General features: G+C 34.6%; 1 protein-coding gene across 5 annotated transcripts in view; it reads right to left on the bottom strand.

Moving 5' to 3' along the window:
- The window catches only part of LOC144959990 (uncharacterized), a 59,848-nt gene that overhangs the window by 960 nt on the left and 39,771 nt on the right, over nt 1–19,117 (bottom strand). For 3 of the 5 annotated variants that reach the window (XM_078892889.1, XM_078892891.1, XM_078892893.1), the window contains 9 exons: nt 18,644–18,743; nt 17,730–17,855; nt 15,717–15,879; nt 14,910–15,108; nt 13,620–13,961; nt 12,930–13,122; nt 10,935–12,460; nt 10,151–10,485; nt 8,361–8,722 (listed from right to left, as the gene is read on the bottom strand). In XM_078892889.1, the coding sequence (XP_078749015.1) occupies nt 8,545–8,722; nt 10,151–10,485; nt 10,935–12,460; nt 12,930–13,122; nt 13,620–13,961; nt 14,910–15,108; nt 15,717–15,879; nt 17,730–17,855; nt 18,644–18,743 (3,162 nt within the window). In that variant the 3' untranslated portion in view covers nt 8,361–8,544. Of the gene's footprint in view, nt 1–8,360; nt 8,723–10,150; nt 10,486–10,934; nt 12,461–12,929; nt 13,123–13,619; nt 13,962–14,909; nt 15,109–15,716; nt 15,880–17,729; nt 17,856–18,643; nt 18,744–19,117 lie in introns of those variants that run through there. The other 2 variants (XM_078892890.1, XM_078892892.1) reach the window with 1 other exon arrangement.

Genomic DNA, 19,117 nt, shown 5'->3' with positions numbered 1-19,117 from the left:
GTAGTTGTAATAGTAGTAGTAGTAGTAGTAGTAGTAGTAGTAGTAGTAGTAGTAGCAGCAGTAGTAGTAGTAGCAGTAGTAGTAGTAGTAGTAGTAGTAGTATTAGGTAGTACAAAAAAATGGATTGTACCGTTGCAATTGGATCAAGGGAAGTAATTCATGAAATTCCAGACCGACTGCTTTTGGATACAATTCATTCGGAAGTGTATGTTAAACTATTTTTTATTTTTTTAAAATCATGCGTCAGATATTAAATAAGAAGAGAATATGCATTCTGAAGTATGTAATATCAAAACTACAAGTATAGGGTATTATTAAACAGCTTCTACAGCTTTACCCCAGATTCGCTCGGTTTTTATGATCATTTCTGATCTAAAGCCTTCGAGTTTTATTCACTTCTCATTGGTTTTTAAGGCATACTCCTATAGTGTCATATTTGGTCCTATTTATGTGTGTCTGCCCAAAAAGACACCAATTCATTGGGTATTTTCTTCTCTGGAGCATGATTTAAAATACCCCGCAAGAGGTCGCTGTAACCAGTGCATTAAATTAGTCCTTAAATCGAATAATATTATTTCGTGGATTATTTCCCTTGATGCCGTGGCTCCACAAACTAAATCCTCTCTGTTTTTAAGGGTGGGTGCGGCATAAAGACCCAATTTTTTTTATTTTCCAAGCAAATTGATTCAAACTTCACACAGCAACTTGTAATAAAAAATAATGGAGAAATATGACGTCATTAAAAAAAAAACAGTTCGTTGCCATGGTAACGGCCGCCATCTTGGATTTTGTTTACATAACTTTGAATCAATATTTCGAGACTATTTACAAAGATAAAAGCATATAACTTTGGAAATAAGTTACTTATCCAAAGACAAATACTTCCTATTGATGATTTTTTGATTAGTGAAATACTTTTTAAAATATAAATTTTTCTATCTTGTCACTATACTTTATCTGAAATTTGGTCAAAATTCTCAGTTTGAAAGCCAATAATTTCTGAAGTAATCAATATTTCAAAAATTCATCAATACGAAATAAAGAACATGGTATTGTGAGTATTGGGGCAAAGTTTCAAGAAAATCTATCAGAGAATAGAGGAGAAAATTTGAAAAATGTTTTTAAAAAACAACATTTTGAGAAAATTGCAAAAAACAACCAAAAGTGGTGAATTTTGATGATGGTGGTATTGCAGAAATCGAAAATTTGTACAAAAATCAATAAAATTCATGCAAAAAATGATGTTTTATCACAAGATAAGATGTCATAGGTTCTAAAAATAGCAATAACCCAATTAGGTCAAATTGGCCCAATTTTCATATTTTTCAATGCCGCACCCACCCTTAATTCGTTCTACTCCCTGAACTAATAATAATAATAATAATAATAACAATAACAATAATAATAATAATAATAATAATAATAATAATAATGATAATAATATATAATAATAATAATAATGATAATAATGATAATAATAATAATAATAATAATAATAATAATAATAATAATAATAATAATGATAATAATAATAACAATAAAATAATAATAATAATAATAATAAATAATAATAATAATAATAATAATAATAATAATAATAATAATAATAATAATAATAATAATAATAATAAATAATAATAATAATAATAATAATAAATAATAATAATAATATATAATAATAATAATAATAATAATAATAATAATAATAATAATAATAATAATAATAATAATAATAATAATAATAATAATAATAATAATAATATAATAATAATAATAATAATAATAATAATAATAATAATAATAATAATAATGATAATAATAATAAACGCGAAGTCCTAGGTTTGAGACGTTTTTTTACCAAGATGATGGTTATTTAAATCGACTTGCCGCTAGCGCAATGAAGGGCGGGCATGATGATGATGATGGTGATGATTGTGGTGGTGTTGGTGCTGCTGCTGGTGGCATGGTGGTGGTGGTGCTGCTGAGGATGATGATAATGATGAGCATGTTGATCATCATCATCATCATCAAATCCTGGGACCTAGAAGTTATAGGACGATTGTCATAACAAAAGTCCACAGACCATAAAGCCGCCGCATGGTTACAAAAAGAAACTTCAAAGAACCTGACTATTGCAACATTTATAATAAATAAATAATAAATAAAATAAAATGAAATGTGACCCATCGTCTCAAAACGGTATTATGTCGGAACGAACCAAATGCTTAAAAGCCGAATTAAATGTTAAACTGGTCAAAAATATAAATTGTTGGCATTAGCACCCTAAAACATGGTATCCATTCTCCTCAATAAAACATACAAACTCAACACAAATCTGATATTTCTTGCTATAAATTCAATTTTCAACATCTTAACCATCTCGACTTAATACCGTTTTGAGGCGAAGGGTCACAAACAGGGGCGGTTGCTGGCTGTTTATTTAAGGCGGCATGAATCGAAGAACAACATAACAACAATAAATAGACTGCCATATAAAATGTCTTCCTTTGAATATCAACTGTGATAACAGTCAATAATAGAAGGATAGAAAATCCAACCTTAATGCACTACTTATCTACTCCAAAGACAATAACATTACAAGTTGAACTGCTCTGTTTGTCGGGTTAATGGCTAATGGACTGGGATTCTTATTTATAGCATCATGGGGCTCTACTCGGTGAATGATTTGTGAAATATTCGTATTGATGATTAAAATCCATTTGAGCAAAACGAATAGCAATAAAATCTAGAAATTTATTGTAATTTTCTTCATTCGTATGTTTTGATTACAACAAACCTGTTCTTCCAATGATAAAACTGATATGGTTTTGATTTCTCCCAAGTCAGGCCTCAAGGTGTGCAAAACTAAATTTGCCAGCCCGACCTAGTTATTTTAGCAGTAAAGAGTATCAGTTGTTTGTGGGGGAGGTTGATAACCGAAGTTTTAAAACAGAAGAAAACAGTCTTTTAAATAAAATACTTGGGCGGGCTGTTGACTTTTTGGCTCATGGTAGCCCCCATACCCCACCCTCAGCTCAATGTCGCACGTCATCTCGCCTTTGTGTGGGGCAACAAGAAAAAGAGAGCCGTCTGTGATGATGCACAACCTTCGTAATATATGTATCTATCACGGCTCGAGGAGAGATGCGCGAGTGTTAACGAAAAGCAGCATATACAAAAACTGAGACGAGAAGCAGTATCTGCTAAATGTGAAAAATGTAGGGCGGCACAAAACAACTTCGCTCAATAGACCGACCGCCAGTGGTCACAAATTCCCTCTATTCATACCATAGGGAAAAGTTGTCTCTAGGATCGATTCCAAGAGAAGACTGGATTAACCCAGGCGCCAGCCGCAGTGCAACGCCGCAAATTGAGCTAGAGCGAAGTGACTTGCTCAAGGCCACACAGCGCAGCGGGTAATCGAACTCGGTACCTTTGCCGAGAGAGAGAGAGAGAGAGAGAGAGAGAGAGAGAGAGAGAGAGAGAGAGAGAGAGAGAGAGAGTTATTTATTTTTTTGTGGGAGCTTTGAGCAGGTTTAGTGGATATTGCTCTATTTATAAGCTCAAGATTTTTTGTTACACATTTATTTACTATGTGGTCTAGTGGTATGACCCTCGCCTTTGGATCGGAAGGTCCTGAGTTCGAGTCCTGAGCGGTGCATAGTTGAGTCCTTGAAAAAGACTCTTTACTCACATTCTCTCACCTTAAGTCTGTTATCTTGTACATTTTTTCTTTTTGTTTTTAGAGGTTTTACGGCGCTTTCGACATAGGTCATTTCAGCGCGATTTAAAAGGAAGATGATCTGAAGATGGTCTACTGATGATCGCTTGACCGCATCCTTGAGCTATCTCGTTTGTGCTTGACTCAGTCGACGGACAAGAGGAATCATCATAAGAATTCTCTCATTATCTTGCTCTACTGTAAGACCGAGACATAACGCACATTGAACTCATACGCGGCTTTGTAGTCTTGTGATACGACACTCGCCTTGGACGAATTCAATCCCTCGCGTGGGAAGGGGACGTAGACTCCTTGAAACTCGGAGAGAAGTTGCCAGGCTTCTGTACCAACAGGAGGAGGCACTGGGTGGCGTCGAATCGACTTCGGTCGAGAACCTGCATTACGCAGCGGTGATTCATCAGTGGGGACTTTCCACCTGTTCCACATGTACGCGTTGTGGACAAGAGCCTGAAATTGCAGAGCATCTAGTCGAGCGTTGCGTTGTGACGAAGTTTCAGGACAGGTTCGCGAATCATACAAGAATGCGGCGAGAATTTGCAGCCTGAATAGATCAACATAACAATAACATAGTAGTGTAACGCCAGTACAAGCTGTTGCTGAGGCCTTGGAGCTGGTAGGTCCAAATTCGAATTTTGATCTGGGCACCGCAAAGTTGAGTCATTGGAAAAGGTTCTTTACTCAACATTCTGTCATCGTAAAATAAGTATCCGACCTGTAACAGCACCGTCTCTATCGTAAAACACAAACATCATAGCGCCTAACAGGTGTCATGTCTCCTCCTACGTGTAAAATGTTACTGTTGTTACAATTGCGTTCGGTTATCAGATCTACAAATATGTGCACATTCGTAGTTTAAAACAAAAAGGAGCTCATTGTTGTTTCAAACTTGTATAATAAGAAATTTCCCCATTTTCTCTTCTTCTATTTTTTCTTCATTTCACTTTATTCACAATATCACATTAATGAAATAATGTACATGGTATAAATACGTCATAGAAGTAGAATCAAAGAGGACACCAAGATGCCCCGTCATCCTATGACCAACATTATAGGATTCAATAGGCTGATGTCACGTCGCCCAGCAACGAGCAGCTTGGTTCTCAACAAAGAAAATCGGTACTTTTTATTCTTCATGCTGGCTAGAACTTTTTCATATGTCATGTGATCAGAATGTATAAAAGTCAAAACATGATCAGATTTATAATGTTTTTCTCCTCTGAATACAGTTTTTGCTCGTCGGAGAAGTATTTCATAAAGGCGTCCGCCATTGTTCAGATATTTTAGAACCAGTTACTGAGTTACCATGCGTCATTACGAGGGAAGTGACATCACGACTGTTGAAGCCTATTTGGTAATTTCCGTTGTTGCCTTGTAATAAGGGACATAATGCCAATGTTGTCGCTTCAAGCTCGAAGGAATAAATAACACATTAATAGAATGGAATCTTCTTCTTCGTCTTGTGGAAACCTCCAATATTGTCGAGGATCACTCCACAGTTTGTAGGGGTTTACATTGTAAACTTGTTATAACTCTGCACATAGTACTAATTAAAAAAAAATACATAGATTAAAAAGTCACGTTGTGAACTCTAGCAATCGCGTGAAGGCATGTTCGCATTAACAAGGCTTTGATACCAGTAAGAGGAGACATTGGGTGGCTGCGAATCGGCTTCGGTCGAGGAGCTGCCTAACGGCAAGTGCGTTACATCGGTGGGGTCTTACTACCTGTCCAATATGTCCTCGCTGTGGGCAAGAACCCGAGACGGCAGAGCATCTAGTCGAAAGGTGTGTTGTGACGATGCTACCCGGCGGGTTCGCGACGGTGCACGAATGCGGACCGGACTTTGCTGATTGGGTCTATCGTCATACCATAGTAGTGTGAGAACCATAAGAGGCTGCTGCATTAACAACGCCAACCCCCACTCTTTCATTCACATTTAGTCGACGTGCACAAATTGGCAGGTCTGATAATCGGACGAAACTATGGACATTGTTGTAACGGAGAATAGTTTGCGTTGGTTTGATAATCGGACGAAACTATGGACATTGTTGTATAACGGAGAATAGTTTGCGTTGGTTTGATAATCGGACGAAACTATGGACATTGTTGTATAACGGAGAATAGTTTGCGTTGGTTTGAGAGTATTTCCATTACAACAATGAGACCATAAGTAACAATTTGAGTTATCAGACCTGTAAATAAGTACACGTCGTCTTTAGTTTGTTAATCATAGTGTCTTGTTGATAAAAGGGAAATCCGAAACGTTAACATCATCTGTCTTCGTTACTTAAATTGAAGATTCTATTTCATTTTGTTATTGTTATTATAATCGCAATGGACAATCATCAAAATGATCCTCATCTTGACAAAAACTCTCTTCGTCTTCGCGAAGACTCGGGCTAGAGAGTTTTCGTTAAATTAAGGTGAGGGTCGTTTAAATCGATCGATATTTGGACGAGTTTTTGGCCAAATTTATAAACAAGTTTTCCCAAAGTACGGCAGTTAACTTGTTAAATAGGGATAAGAGCAACAAAAAAAAAACCCAAAAAAAACAACAACATAATAATAATAATAATAATAATAATAATAATAATAATAATAATAATAATAATAATAATAATAATAATAATAATAATAATAATAATAATAATAATAAATAAATAAATAAATAAATAAATAAATAAATAAATAAATAAATAAATAAGAAAATTTAAATCGCAAATTGATTACGTCGACCCCCCCCCCCCCCGCCCCACACACACACACACACACACACACACATTTTTTCAGCTTTTCCCTCAATGAGCTAAATGATTCGCTAACTTTTTCTCAATTTGAAGCATTAAGTGATATCGAGAATTTCCATAATTTGATATCAGTTGAGGTTAAATTTGAAAATAATATACCAAAAGGGAAATAATCCTAGATATCTCAAAATGAAAAACAAAACAAAAAAACAACAACAAAAGACTGAGTTCTGGAAAACCACTCTTCAATTACCTTTAACCAACGTGTATTTATTTGCAGGTCTGATAACCCAAATTATTACATGGGCTCATTGTTGTAAAGGAAATAATCCCAAACAAAATATTGTCCATAACAACAATGTTAAATCAAGCCCATAATTGCATTCGGTTATCAGACCTGCAAATATGTGTACGTCGTCTTTAACATTTTTACTTTATACGGAGGAATAATGGTATGAATGTTGTAGTATAGTGTGTCCAGCGAATTAGGCTTTCAGTGTCTTTGCTGGTCTAGGGTTGTGTTTTCATAAAGATAAGTAACGATTTTGATCATAACCACCGCTGTAATAACTTAATTTACAAAGCTCTCCGAGGGCATACTTTATGATTTTTATCAATTACGATTCTTGCACTTTTCCTTTTTAGAATTCCTGATGTTTTCCCAGTCGCTGCACGAACTTGCGAGTCAAAATCAAAACAAAGCTGCGTTGTGGACTGTTAACAGCAATGAACAAAAATGGAATATTTCATCTTTGAAAAAGAACAAAATCCAAACACGGAACGTTTCGAGCTCAGAACCCTTCTTCATAAAATAACAGAATCAGTAAAAACATTGATTGATCACTTAAAATCCAGATAGAAGGCAGAACAGTATTCGGTACGTCTAATTGGCAGAAAAGATCTCGAAAAGTCATACTGTGTTTGGTATTTTGTTCTTTTTCGAAGCTGTCATATTCATTTCTGTTCAGAGATTGCGAGTGCACGGAGGGAACAAAGTTCTGATTCCAAAACGCAAGAGTGCAAGCATTTTTTTATTCTGCCCATCAAGCCTTTCTGATTTTATCTCTGATTGAAAGACATTTTCATTTAATTCTCTCCTCACTGACCATTTCATGGAATTTCCTCAAAACGTCATTAGCGCACAACATAATATATAGGATTTTAAAACTCTAACCCAAAGGGGATAAGAACATATATATATATATATATATATATATATATATATATATATATATATATATATATATATATATACAATTTTGTTTAATTCTTATAACTACCTATAACATAAAATGTCTTCAAATTTTGTGACGTACAAAAGACGACTCAATGAGAAAAATGTTGATTTCATCGTAACGAATGTGACGATTTTCCCATGATTGGTAAGGAGAGGGTTAATTTAAAAAAAAAATGGTACTGCTAGATGTCTGTCATATTTTAGGTAAATTTAACCCTTGACAATAAGAGATCACACTGTTTTGATAAGCTTGATATTCCGCGTTAATATGACTGGAGATAACTAAGGTAAACTCTGAACAATGTGCATAGGGTTACTACAATGAGTATCTGTATCTGTACTGTATAGCTGAGTAAAGCTGCTTTGTGCATGCTCATGGCTGCCATATCTAATAGGTACGTGAAAAGAGCTTGTGACGTCCCCCCCCCCCCTCCCCATCCCCTATTTAAAAAATAAAATGTTTTTCTCCTCTGGATACACTTTAATGCCCGTCGGAGAAATATTTCATGAGGGCATCCGCCATTGTTCCGATAGTTTAGAACCAGTTACTAAGTTACTATGCGTCATTAGGAGGGAAGTGATGTCACGACTGTTGAAGCCTATTACAAAGACCATTCCACACGGGACTGGTATATCAGTTTTGTGGCTTGTTGTTTTAATGAACTATATGATGTTTTGAGTTTTGTGTACTCGTAGAAACCACCGAACCCCTAATAAAATAGTGTTTACACGTTTACTGTCCTCTTAATAGTTTGTCACTGTGTTTGGACACAACAAAGGGACATACTCTATGATAGACGCATTCACCTAATAATAGCCTAAACTCTTTCATCCACCTCCCCCATCCCTAAACACGCATATTGTCCCGATTCGAAGAGTTCCATATTGATGTAGTCCGCTTCCTGTTCCAGCAAGTCTTCCATTCTGGCACACACGGCCTGAAAGGACGGTCGATTATTGGGGCTGTAACACCAGCAGTCGTGCATTAGGCGGTACCTGAAGAAAGACGGAGATCAAAAGAGTCGATTCAGGAATATATATCTTATCTTATTACCTGAAGAAAGACAGAGACCAAAAGAGTCGATTCAGGAATATATATCTTATCTTAGTATCTGAAGAAAGACGGAGATCATAAGAGTTGATTCAGGAATATATCTTATATTAGTACTTGAAGAAAGACGGAGATCAAAAGAGTCGATTCAGGAATGTATCTTATCTTAGTACCTGAAGAAAGACGGAGATCAAAAGAGTCGATTCAGGAATATATCTTATCTTAGTACCTTAAAAGACTGACTAGGATAATATATCCCTTTAACCAGTGCTAACTGCCGTACCTTGGAAATTTAAAAATTTGGTCAGAAAACTAATGCTTCAAATATCGATCGATTTAAATGACCCTTATTTCGACAAAAACTCTCCAACCTGGGACTTGGCGAAGTTCCATGTATGAGAGTTTTTGCCAAAATGAGGGTCATTTAAATTGATCGATATTTGAAGGACGAGTTTTCGGACCAATTTTTCCGGAGTGCGACAGTTAACTGGTTAATGCCTTATACATGATATGATATAGAAACAATTTAAATAAATCAAATTTTAAAAAATTATGATAAACGTTCTCTAATGAATTCAGTTTATATGTACTTAAAGATGTTATAAAATAACGATAATTTACGAGTAATTAATTGTTAAATGTAGATGACTTTCTTTGAACTTTAGTGACCTCTGGTTGGCCTTCAAGTGGTCGAATTTGGAATTCCAATCGACCAAATGTTTTTCAAAGATACCAATCTTACCAACTGTAAAGAAAAATAAACTTTTACACGAATGTGTAACAACTCGAGTTTTTTTTCACTAGGTGGTGACTCTACTATTAAATATTTTGTTGATCAGTTTCCTAAATTGGTCAACAGAACTATCGTTCTTTTGCTTCAAATTTAATGCTATTTCAAATGCTAACTATACGATGAACTAAATTTTTTTTGTCTAAATCTAGTTTTACACCTTGAACTATAAATTTTAAATATATAGACCTGCACTTATAGATCCGATAACCTACAATAATAATAACATTATGGGCTCATTGTTGTGCTAGAAATACTCTCAAACCAACGCAAAATATTGTCCATTACAACAATGTTAAATCAAGCCCCTAATTAATGGAGTTTGGTTGTTGGACCTGTCTCCACATTCAGAAGACGTGCAAGAATAAATAAATGAATAAAATAAATAAATAAATAAATAAATAAATAAATAAATAAATAAATAAATAAATAAATAAATAAATAAATAAATAAATAAATAAATAAATAAATAAATGCAAAATTATAGAAATTTAATCCAGATAAGATGATGTTTGAACTTACTCAGGTCTTTGAAGAAAATAAAATAAATAAAATACTACATTCACAAAGAAGTCTTTCTTACAATTCAGTTGTACAGTGTAGAGGCTGGTCCATTCTCCTCCCACCGGTAACAAAGTTGAAGACATCCGTCGTGGACATTCCAGGATACGGACTCGCCCCCAGTGTCACAATCTCCCATAGCAAAATACCAAAACTCCAAACATCGGACTTGATGCTATGTAAACCGTCAACTAGGGCCTCTGGGGCCATCCATCGAATTGGGAGAGGCCCTTTGGACTTCAACTCGTAGTGGTTGTCGCTCTCTTGGAGCGGTCTGGCAAGTCCAAAGTCGGCAATTTTACAGACACCCCTGTCCGTGATGAGTATGTTTCTCGTGGCCAAATCTCGGTGGATTATCTAGGGTACGAGATTGGTGGAATTGAGCCGGGGGTTGGGGTAGGCAAAGAAAAGTTTGTATGAGACCCCTGATATTATACATGTATAAATAATTCATTCAACTCACAATAATATACTTAAATGTATTTGCAAAAAAATGGAAAGGTATTCGGGTCTTTAAAAAAATTAATTGCCTAAATTGGGCGGTGGGTGGGTGGATGGATGGATGGATGGATGGATGGATGGATGGATGGATAGATAGATAGATAGATAGATAGATAGATAGATAGATAGATAGATAGATAGATAGATAGATAGATAGATAGATAGATAGATAGATAGATAGATAGATAGATAGATAGCTGATTATGATGATGATGATGATGATGACGATGATGATGATGATGATGATGATGATGATGATGATGATGATGATGATGATGATGATGATGATGATGATAATTACTCACATTATTGTCAGATAAATGTCTCATCCCTCTAGCCACCTGCAAACCAAATGCAAACAAGTCCTTGGATTGGACATTCTCCTCTTCAATGTCGCTATCAATGAAATCACTTCTGTAGGTCACATGACTAAAACGGCTACTTTGGCGCGAAACGTAACGAGAGTATCGAATACTGGACGACTCTCCTATCGACGATTCCACTCCCCCGGAAATCGAACCACAATCTCCCGCTGAAATCGATACCGATACGGCATCTGCTGTTACTGGTGGCGCCCTTTTATTTTTGTGGTATCGTCGTTGTTGGAATGAGGAGGTGGTGGAGAACATGGCGCTCGATTCAGCTGTTGACTTCGATCCTTCCGATCCTCGTCTTTCGAGGACATGTTTTTGAGTGTCATGTCCGTTTTTGATCGACGCTCGTGATCGTGGTCGTTCCAATGTTGACTCTCTCGAACTTTGACCGTCGACTGAACTTTCAAGATTTGTTGTCAAGGTAACTTCACTTATAGGTTTGTAATTTATCGAGCTTTCATTCTCATCATCAGACGAGAGTGGCCTCCCTTTGTTTTGTTTGTGTTGATTATCAATATAAGACGAATCGTAGACTGTACGGTTATTATTATTATTGTTTTTATAATTATTACTATTAATCGACTGCCGTTCAAAATAGTCACTCTGTGATGAACTGTTTGAACTGAGTACTAATCCCAGTTGTGAACTATCAGAGGCCAGCGTTTTGGGACCTTTTTTTCTCCTGCCTTTCTTCTTTGTTTTCTTGATCTTTGCATTAGTAACAATGCTGTCTTGCATTATAGGAACTTTGCGAGTTGCCATGTTTTCTTCTTCGTGCTGACTTGGAGTACGTTTTATTGTTTGATCAGACGTCATTTCCGGATTAGAATGATTTGCGTCAACGTCTTTATTCTGAATCGAGGCATCGGTAACGCGGGATTTAGCGTTTAACGACACAGTAACATTTTTATCAATTGTGTTTTCATCGTCCAACATGTAAAAAACTTTATTTTCATGGCATCGTTCATCGTTATCATCAACTTTCCCATTACTTTCATCCTCTTCGTCACGATCACTATCACTATTATCATCGTCGTCGTCCTCGGCTTCATCAACATCTCCATCATCGTCTTCTCTGCCAAGGAGCTCAGAACAATCACCTTCCTCATTTTCTCCTACTTTAAACCTCATTCCCACAATACTCCTCGTCCAAACTTCCGGGTCAGTGATGTTGTCGTGATCATGCCCCGCCCCTTCTTGACCAGCCCCGAAAGCTGATTGGATGCCGAACCCTGATAGCCCGTTGAATGACAGGCGGTCGTCATGGAAAAGAAAATTTCTGTTTTCTCGTAGGTAGGACTGCAAGTCTCCCCCCGTGACGTATTCCATAATTAACGTCACAGGTTCAATCCTCGAACAGGAGCCCAGATAGTTGATGATATTGAGGTGTTTAGGAATTCGTGACATCACATCCAACTCTCTGAAGAAATCAGACTTTTCTTTATCCGTGGCGGTTTCTGGTGAAATAAGAGATAATAACTGAACACAGATTATTGTCCGTAAATACATATAAAATACAAACTCATCAAACCGCCCCTCGAAAATATAAACAAAAAGTGTGACGTCACACCTGCCTAGCAACGCCATATTGGGTCCATACTCAACAGAAGAAGAAGAAGAAGAAGAAGAAGAAGAAGAAGAAGAAGAAGAAGAAGAAGAAGAAGAAGAAGAAGAAGAAGAAGAAGAAGAAGAAGAAGAAGGAGGAGGAGGAGGAGGAGGAGGAGGAGGAGGAGGAGGAGGAAGAGGAGGAGGAGGAGGAGGAGAAGGAGGAGGAGGAGGAGAAGAAGAAGAAGAAGGAGCAGGAGGAGGAGAAGAAGAAGGAGAAGGAGAAGGAGAAGGAGAAGGAGAAGAAGAAGAAGAAGAAGATTTAAGTAAAGATACTTTATATTGTTATCGTTTCATTAATATATATTTTTTTTAAATCACCTTTACACATTTTGACAGCGACGACCTCCCATCTTCCTGTTCCAATGATATTCAAGGCTTCCGCTTCACACACCACGCCAAAACGACCTTGACCTATGACACTGCCAACTTTTAACCTCTCTCGAGGAAACTCGTTGAGTTGAGGGGATCCCTGGCTATTGGGCAGACTTATAGGTCTCAGTTTGGGAGGTTCCTGTGATTAAGGGAATATCTTTTAATGAAACTGATTTTCTGCACGTTGATAGAACAAATTTTAAAAGTTTTACGTGACCTAACATGCATATCTGGTAATAATATTGGAATGAGCTAGATGAAATAAAAAATGAACGATAAGATTTAGGAAATTTATATTTAAAGTTTGAGATACAAATTCACTCTTCTTTATATATGCTTTAATTCTACATAATAATAGTAATAATAATAATAATAATAATAATAATAATAATAATAATAATAATAATAATAATAATAATAATAATAATAATAATAATAATAATAATAATAATAATGATCACAATGATAATGATAATAATAACAATAATGATAATCATTATCATCATCATCATCATTACCGTCATCAAATCATCCTTATTATTATAATTATACTTAATATTGTTATCATTATTATTACTATCAAGCCGATGACGATAATGACATTTAATTAAAACAGTACAGATTGTGTCAACTTACAGTATTTATAATACTGTTTGTAAACCTCATCATCTGATGAAGGCGACTCCGTTGAGCATTGTCGTTGATGCGCTTGAGAATTTCTTTCTCCTTTCTCTTCTTACGTCTGATCTTCACGCTGTACACAACTACGGCTGCTAACAACAAGACCAATGTGACCACGCCCACAGAAACGAGCACTGCGACGACGACTACTGACATGTCGTCTTCATCACTCGTGTCCTTGTCTGGCATACAGGTCATCGTGTCCCAGTCAACTTTTTCACCGTCTGGGCAAACGCACATGTAGGAGCCGTTTGTGTTGATGCATTCATAGTTGCACACCATATTCTGGGAAAGGTACTGCCGGTTTATAGGAGAAAAGAAGACGAAAGGCATTTCGAATAATATTAAAATCATCTTTGTAAAATAAATAAACGTACACAAAATATCTTTTAAAAAACAACTTTAAAGAAACAAGCCATATATATATATATATATATAAATATATATATATATATATATATATATATATATATATATATATATATATATATATATGTGTGTGTGTGTGTGTCTGTGTGTGTGTGTGTGTAGTTGAATAAAACTATCTATGTACATGCTTATTTTTAACACATTTTTTTCCCATTTTGAAAAATAGCAAAAATCTCTAGGATTGAGTGAGTTAAAGGGTTTTACGATGTTTGCAACACATTAACTCATATTGACGCCAGTTAAAAAAAAAGAGAATAGGATAGTAAAAAAAAATAGAATTTCAACTAAGAAAGGGTAAGACAAAGGGGAACTGGTTCAAATAGAGAATAAATGTAGATTCCTTGAACATGCAATAAGTGTACTTAGTTTGAGATCACCCACGTCTTATCTGGACAAAAGTGCAGAATCTCCCTAAGAAGAGGAATACACTTAAATCTTAACAAGACATGCTCAAAACAAAAATATGACTATCAGTAGGCTACATAACACAGATATGATTTACAAGGGAAAAAAAATATCACTCCCAAAAACTAAAAAATAACAAAACATTTGACGGTTTTCCCCTTAGCCAAGGACTGCGTCAAAGACCAGAACAAACCAAGTAATCTCATTACAAGACAAGTATAGAAAGCAACTTGGAAAACAGATGTAGGGGGATAGAAGACACAGCAAGTGACCTCCTGCCCACCATGGGATGTCAAAAGACCCCACTCAGAGGTAACATTTGAATATTCAAAGTCTAAATTAAACAACATAGATAATAGATATTTCATTTTTAACACAGTTCCGGTTATCCAAAGTGAAAAAAATGCATACTTGTAAGCACTCGTCGATGTCTACACACGTGTCCCGATTGGCCGAGGGTTCAAACCCATCCTGGCACACCTCAAGCGTGGTCGTCACCATGGCCCATCCAAAAGGGTTGTTGGCTTTACAAGAGTATGAATCAACATCCCAGGTGTCGAACTTGTTAATCAAAAGGCTCATTACAGCGTCGGTATCAGTTATATGGTCACTGTATACAACAACAACAAAAAATAAAATAACAATAATAATAATAATAATAATAATAATAATAATAATAATAATAATAATAATAATAATAATAAAATAATAATAATAATAATAATAATAATAATAATAATAATAATAATAATAATAATAATAATGATGATGATGATGATGATGATGATGATGATGATGATGATGATGATGATGATGATGATGATGATGATGATGATGATGATGATGATGATGATGATGATGATGATGATGATGATATAATAATATATAATAATAATAATAATAATAATAATAATAAAAATAATAATAATAATAATATATAATAATAATAATAATAATAATAATAATAATAATAATAATAATAATAACAATAACAATAATAAATAGAAGAAGAATAGAAAAATGGTTTTACACATGAAATACGAAACGTCCATTTTATATGTTTTCGTATATTGAATTGAATAATAACATTCAATTTCACATTGTTATTTATTTCTTCGAGCTTCGAACAGCAACATTTACACGAGTCGTAATGTATAAAAAAGGAAGGGACGTGAACAATGGAGGAAATGCCCCATGGAACTGTGCACATTTACTTACACCCTCATCTGGTAGAACATTCCTTTGATTAGCTGATACCCATTTCTGAACCATTTATAGCTTGACGCTCTGGGGTAGGCGGTCACATTGCAGGTCAAGGTCAAAGGGAAGTTTTCCATTACGATGACCTGGTGGGGCAAGGCTGCAGTAACATCGGGAGGTCCTGGGGAAAACAGATAAACAGATAGGCGTATAAAAGTTATCAAATTTCAGAAAACACGAAAATGTTTGGGGTTTTTTAGGCGTCGAAATAGATTGTCATAAGCAACAAACAAAAAATAATCTGCACATCTTTTTATTTGGAGGGGGGGGGGGATGGGGGGGGGATCCAAATTTAAATAAAGTAACTGTTTCAAAACAACCGTTAAGAGAAAATGTGAGAAATGAACTTTTCCAAGGACTCAACCTTTAAGCAGTCCACGGAGGGATTAGAACCTTCGACAAACAAGTAGTAAACGGAGTGTGGTAAATTAGATCACAAAAGAGCTTTATAATAATTTTCAAATTCTATTCAAATTATATTCATGGCTTAGCACAAAAATACTAAATGTTATTGATTACAGGCCATCTAGGACTCTCCTCTCCTCACAACACATCGCTTTAGAAAGAAATATGTCTAGTCTAAAGCAAATTATTGGAACATGCATTTTACTTTGCGGCATGGCACCATCAATTTGGAATTCTCTCTCAGTCTTTACCAGATGGGCTCATACTATTGAATGGTTCAAGTCTAGACTGAAGACGGACAATTTGAGATTAACTTTTCTTTGATATTTCGAAATCACATTATTCATATTTCATTGGTATCAACATGACTTATCTATCTACAATTGTAACTTTTAACTCTCTCCTTACCAGCTATTTTTAGAATTTCCCCCGAAAATTCACTCCCAGCCAACATAAAAATAGACTTTTCTTACTCAAACAAAAAAGTAACATGTGAGCTCTACAACGCAGTGTTTAGTATTTATAGAGCTGTAATCAAAGCATTTCTTTAAATTTTGTAATGAACAAAAGAAATCAGAAAGAGAATATTGTTGGTTACATTGTAACGAATGTGACGATTTTCCTATGGGTGGTAGGAAAGGGTTAATTTTCATAAAATTGTAACATATAATGTTCTTGACATACTCATGTCAACTTTGTTCTCTAAAGCGCCATTAAAGAAGGTTGGTGGGGATTGGCGCTCAATGAATTATATTATTTAAAAAATCTTTTTACAGTGTCGCCCTCTAAAACCAGCATTCTATTCGTTGTGAACGGTAGAGTAGTTTGGTCTTTTCTTTGGATCCAGAAGACACTGAGTTCAATTCCCTCTGCACTTGAGAAGGTCACTTCGCCCTAGATCAGTTTCTGTCGTTGAGTTATTTCAGCCCTCCCTTAGATACAACCTTTGAGAAAAATTCTCCTTTGGGGAATTTTATCATTAATTAATTCATTAACTGGTAGGATGTTTGTTTTTATGTTTTTAAGGCGCTTGCAACACTTTTAGGTTATATCAGCGCCAGTAAAAAGGAAGAAAATGGGATAGTAAAAAGTTCTAGAATTACAATTAAGGCACCCAAGAAAAAGTAAGACATAGGGGAACTGGGAACAAATAGGGATCAGATGTAGATTCCAAGAGCACACTATCAATGTTCTTAGTTTGAGATTACCTCAAAGTCTCACCCAGACACAAGCACAGGTCCCCACTAAGAGGGATACACTCAAATGTTTACAAATCATATATAATATGTAAATAAAACATAATACATTGCATAACAGAGAGATGATATACAAAGGAAAAAAAATATCACTCCCAAAACTAACTATACATTTGGCTGTTTCCCTTCCAGCCGCCAGGGTATCCGGCCAGGACCATGACAAAACCAAGTAATCTCATTCCAAGACAAAGACAGAAAGCATGTTGGAAAACATATATAAGGGGATAGAAGACGCAGTATGTACCTCCCTGCCCACTATGGGAGGCAAGGAACCCCACCCAGTTAACTGGTAGGATGTTTCAATACATACCTTGTACTAGTAGTCTGACAGTGGACCCCATTTTCCAGCTACCAACCTCTAAAGTACATGTGAGATTCCCACTGAGTGAGACTTTGGGATTTCTGAATTTCACCCTGGACTTAAACATGACACCATCTGTAGGAAAGGAAGGAACGCACAGCATGATGAAAGCAGTATTATTATTATTATTATTATTATTATTATTATTATTATTATTATTATTATTATTATTATTATTATTATTATTATTATTATTATTATTATTATTATTATTATCATTATTATTATTAATTATTATTATTATTATTATTATTATTTATTATTATTATCATTGTTAATTATTATTATTATTATTATTATATTATTATTATTATTATTATTATTATTATTATTATTATTATTATTATTATTATTATTATTATTATTATTATTATTATTATTATATTATATTATTATTATTATTATTTATTATTATTATTATTATTATTATTATTATTATTATTATTATTATTTATTATTATTATTATTATTATTATTAATATTATTATTATTATTATTATTATTATTATATTATTATTATTATTATTATTATTATTATTATTATTATTATCAGCATCATCATCATCGTTATCGTCGCCGTCTCCGTCGTCGTCACCATCATCATCACTATCATCACCAATATCATATACGAAAACAGATAATGTGGACGTTTCGGGTTTTCCCTTATCAACAAAACAGGATGAATGAAACGCTACGCAGGAACGAGATAATGTTATAGTGACACTGCCACATTATCTCATTGTTGAAAAGAGGGAAACCAAAAGCGTCCACATTATCTGTTTTCGTACATTAAATTGAAGTTTACATTAATTTTCTCATTGTTATTTATTTCTTCGAGCTTCGAGCAGCAACATTTACATTACCTGAGTTATCGACAGTCACATGCTTCACTTTGATAACGCCCGATTTATTGGTCGGGATCTTGATGACGTAACCATCGGATGTAGTCAGCTGCCACGAGAACTGTGGAATTATCATTTATAAAAATACAAATATATATATATATATATATATATATATATATATATATATATATATATATATATATATATATATATATATATATATATATAAATCGAGGTGAGTATATATGGCTCACAATCCAAAACCTGATATTATGTTGGAGTGAATGAGATGCCAGAAAAAACCCCAACAAAACAAAACAAAACAAAAAACAACAAAAAAACAAACAAAAAAATCCCACAACAACAAAAATACAGCCAAAACAAACCAAAAAAAAAAAAACAAAAACAAAAACAAAACAAACAAAAAACAACAACAACAAAAGAACACAAAAAGACAGACCCCTTTAAATTGAAATCGTTAAATATATGAAT

This window comes from Berghia stephanieae, chromosome 14, assembly GCF_034508935.2.
Source record: "Berghia stephanieae isolate SIO BIC M18660-M18661 chromosome 14, UCSD_Bste_1.3, whole genome shotgun sequence".
Lineage (NCBI taxonomy): Eukaryota > Metazoa > Mollusca > Gastropoda > Nudibranchia > Aeolidiidae > Berghia > Berghia stephanieae.
Note: the sequence above shows the minus strand (reverse complement) of the source record. Positions and strands in the feature narration are given on the sequence as shown.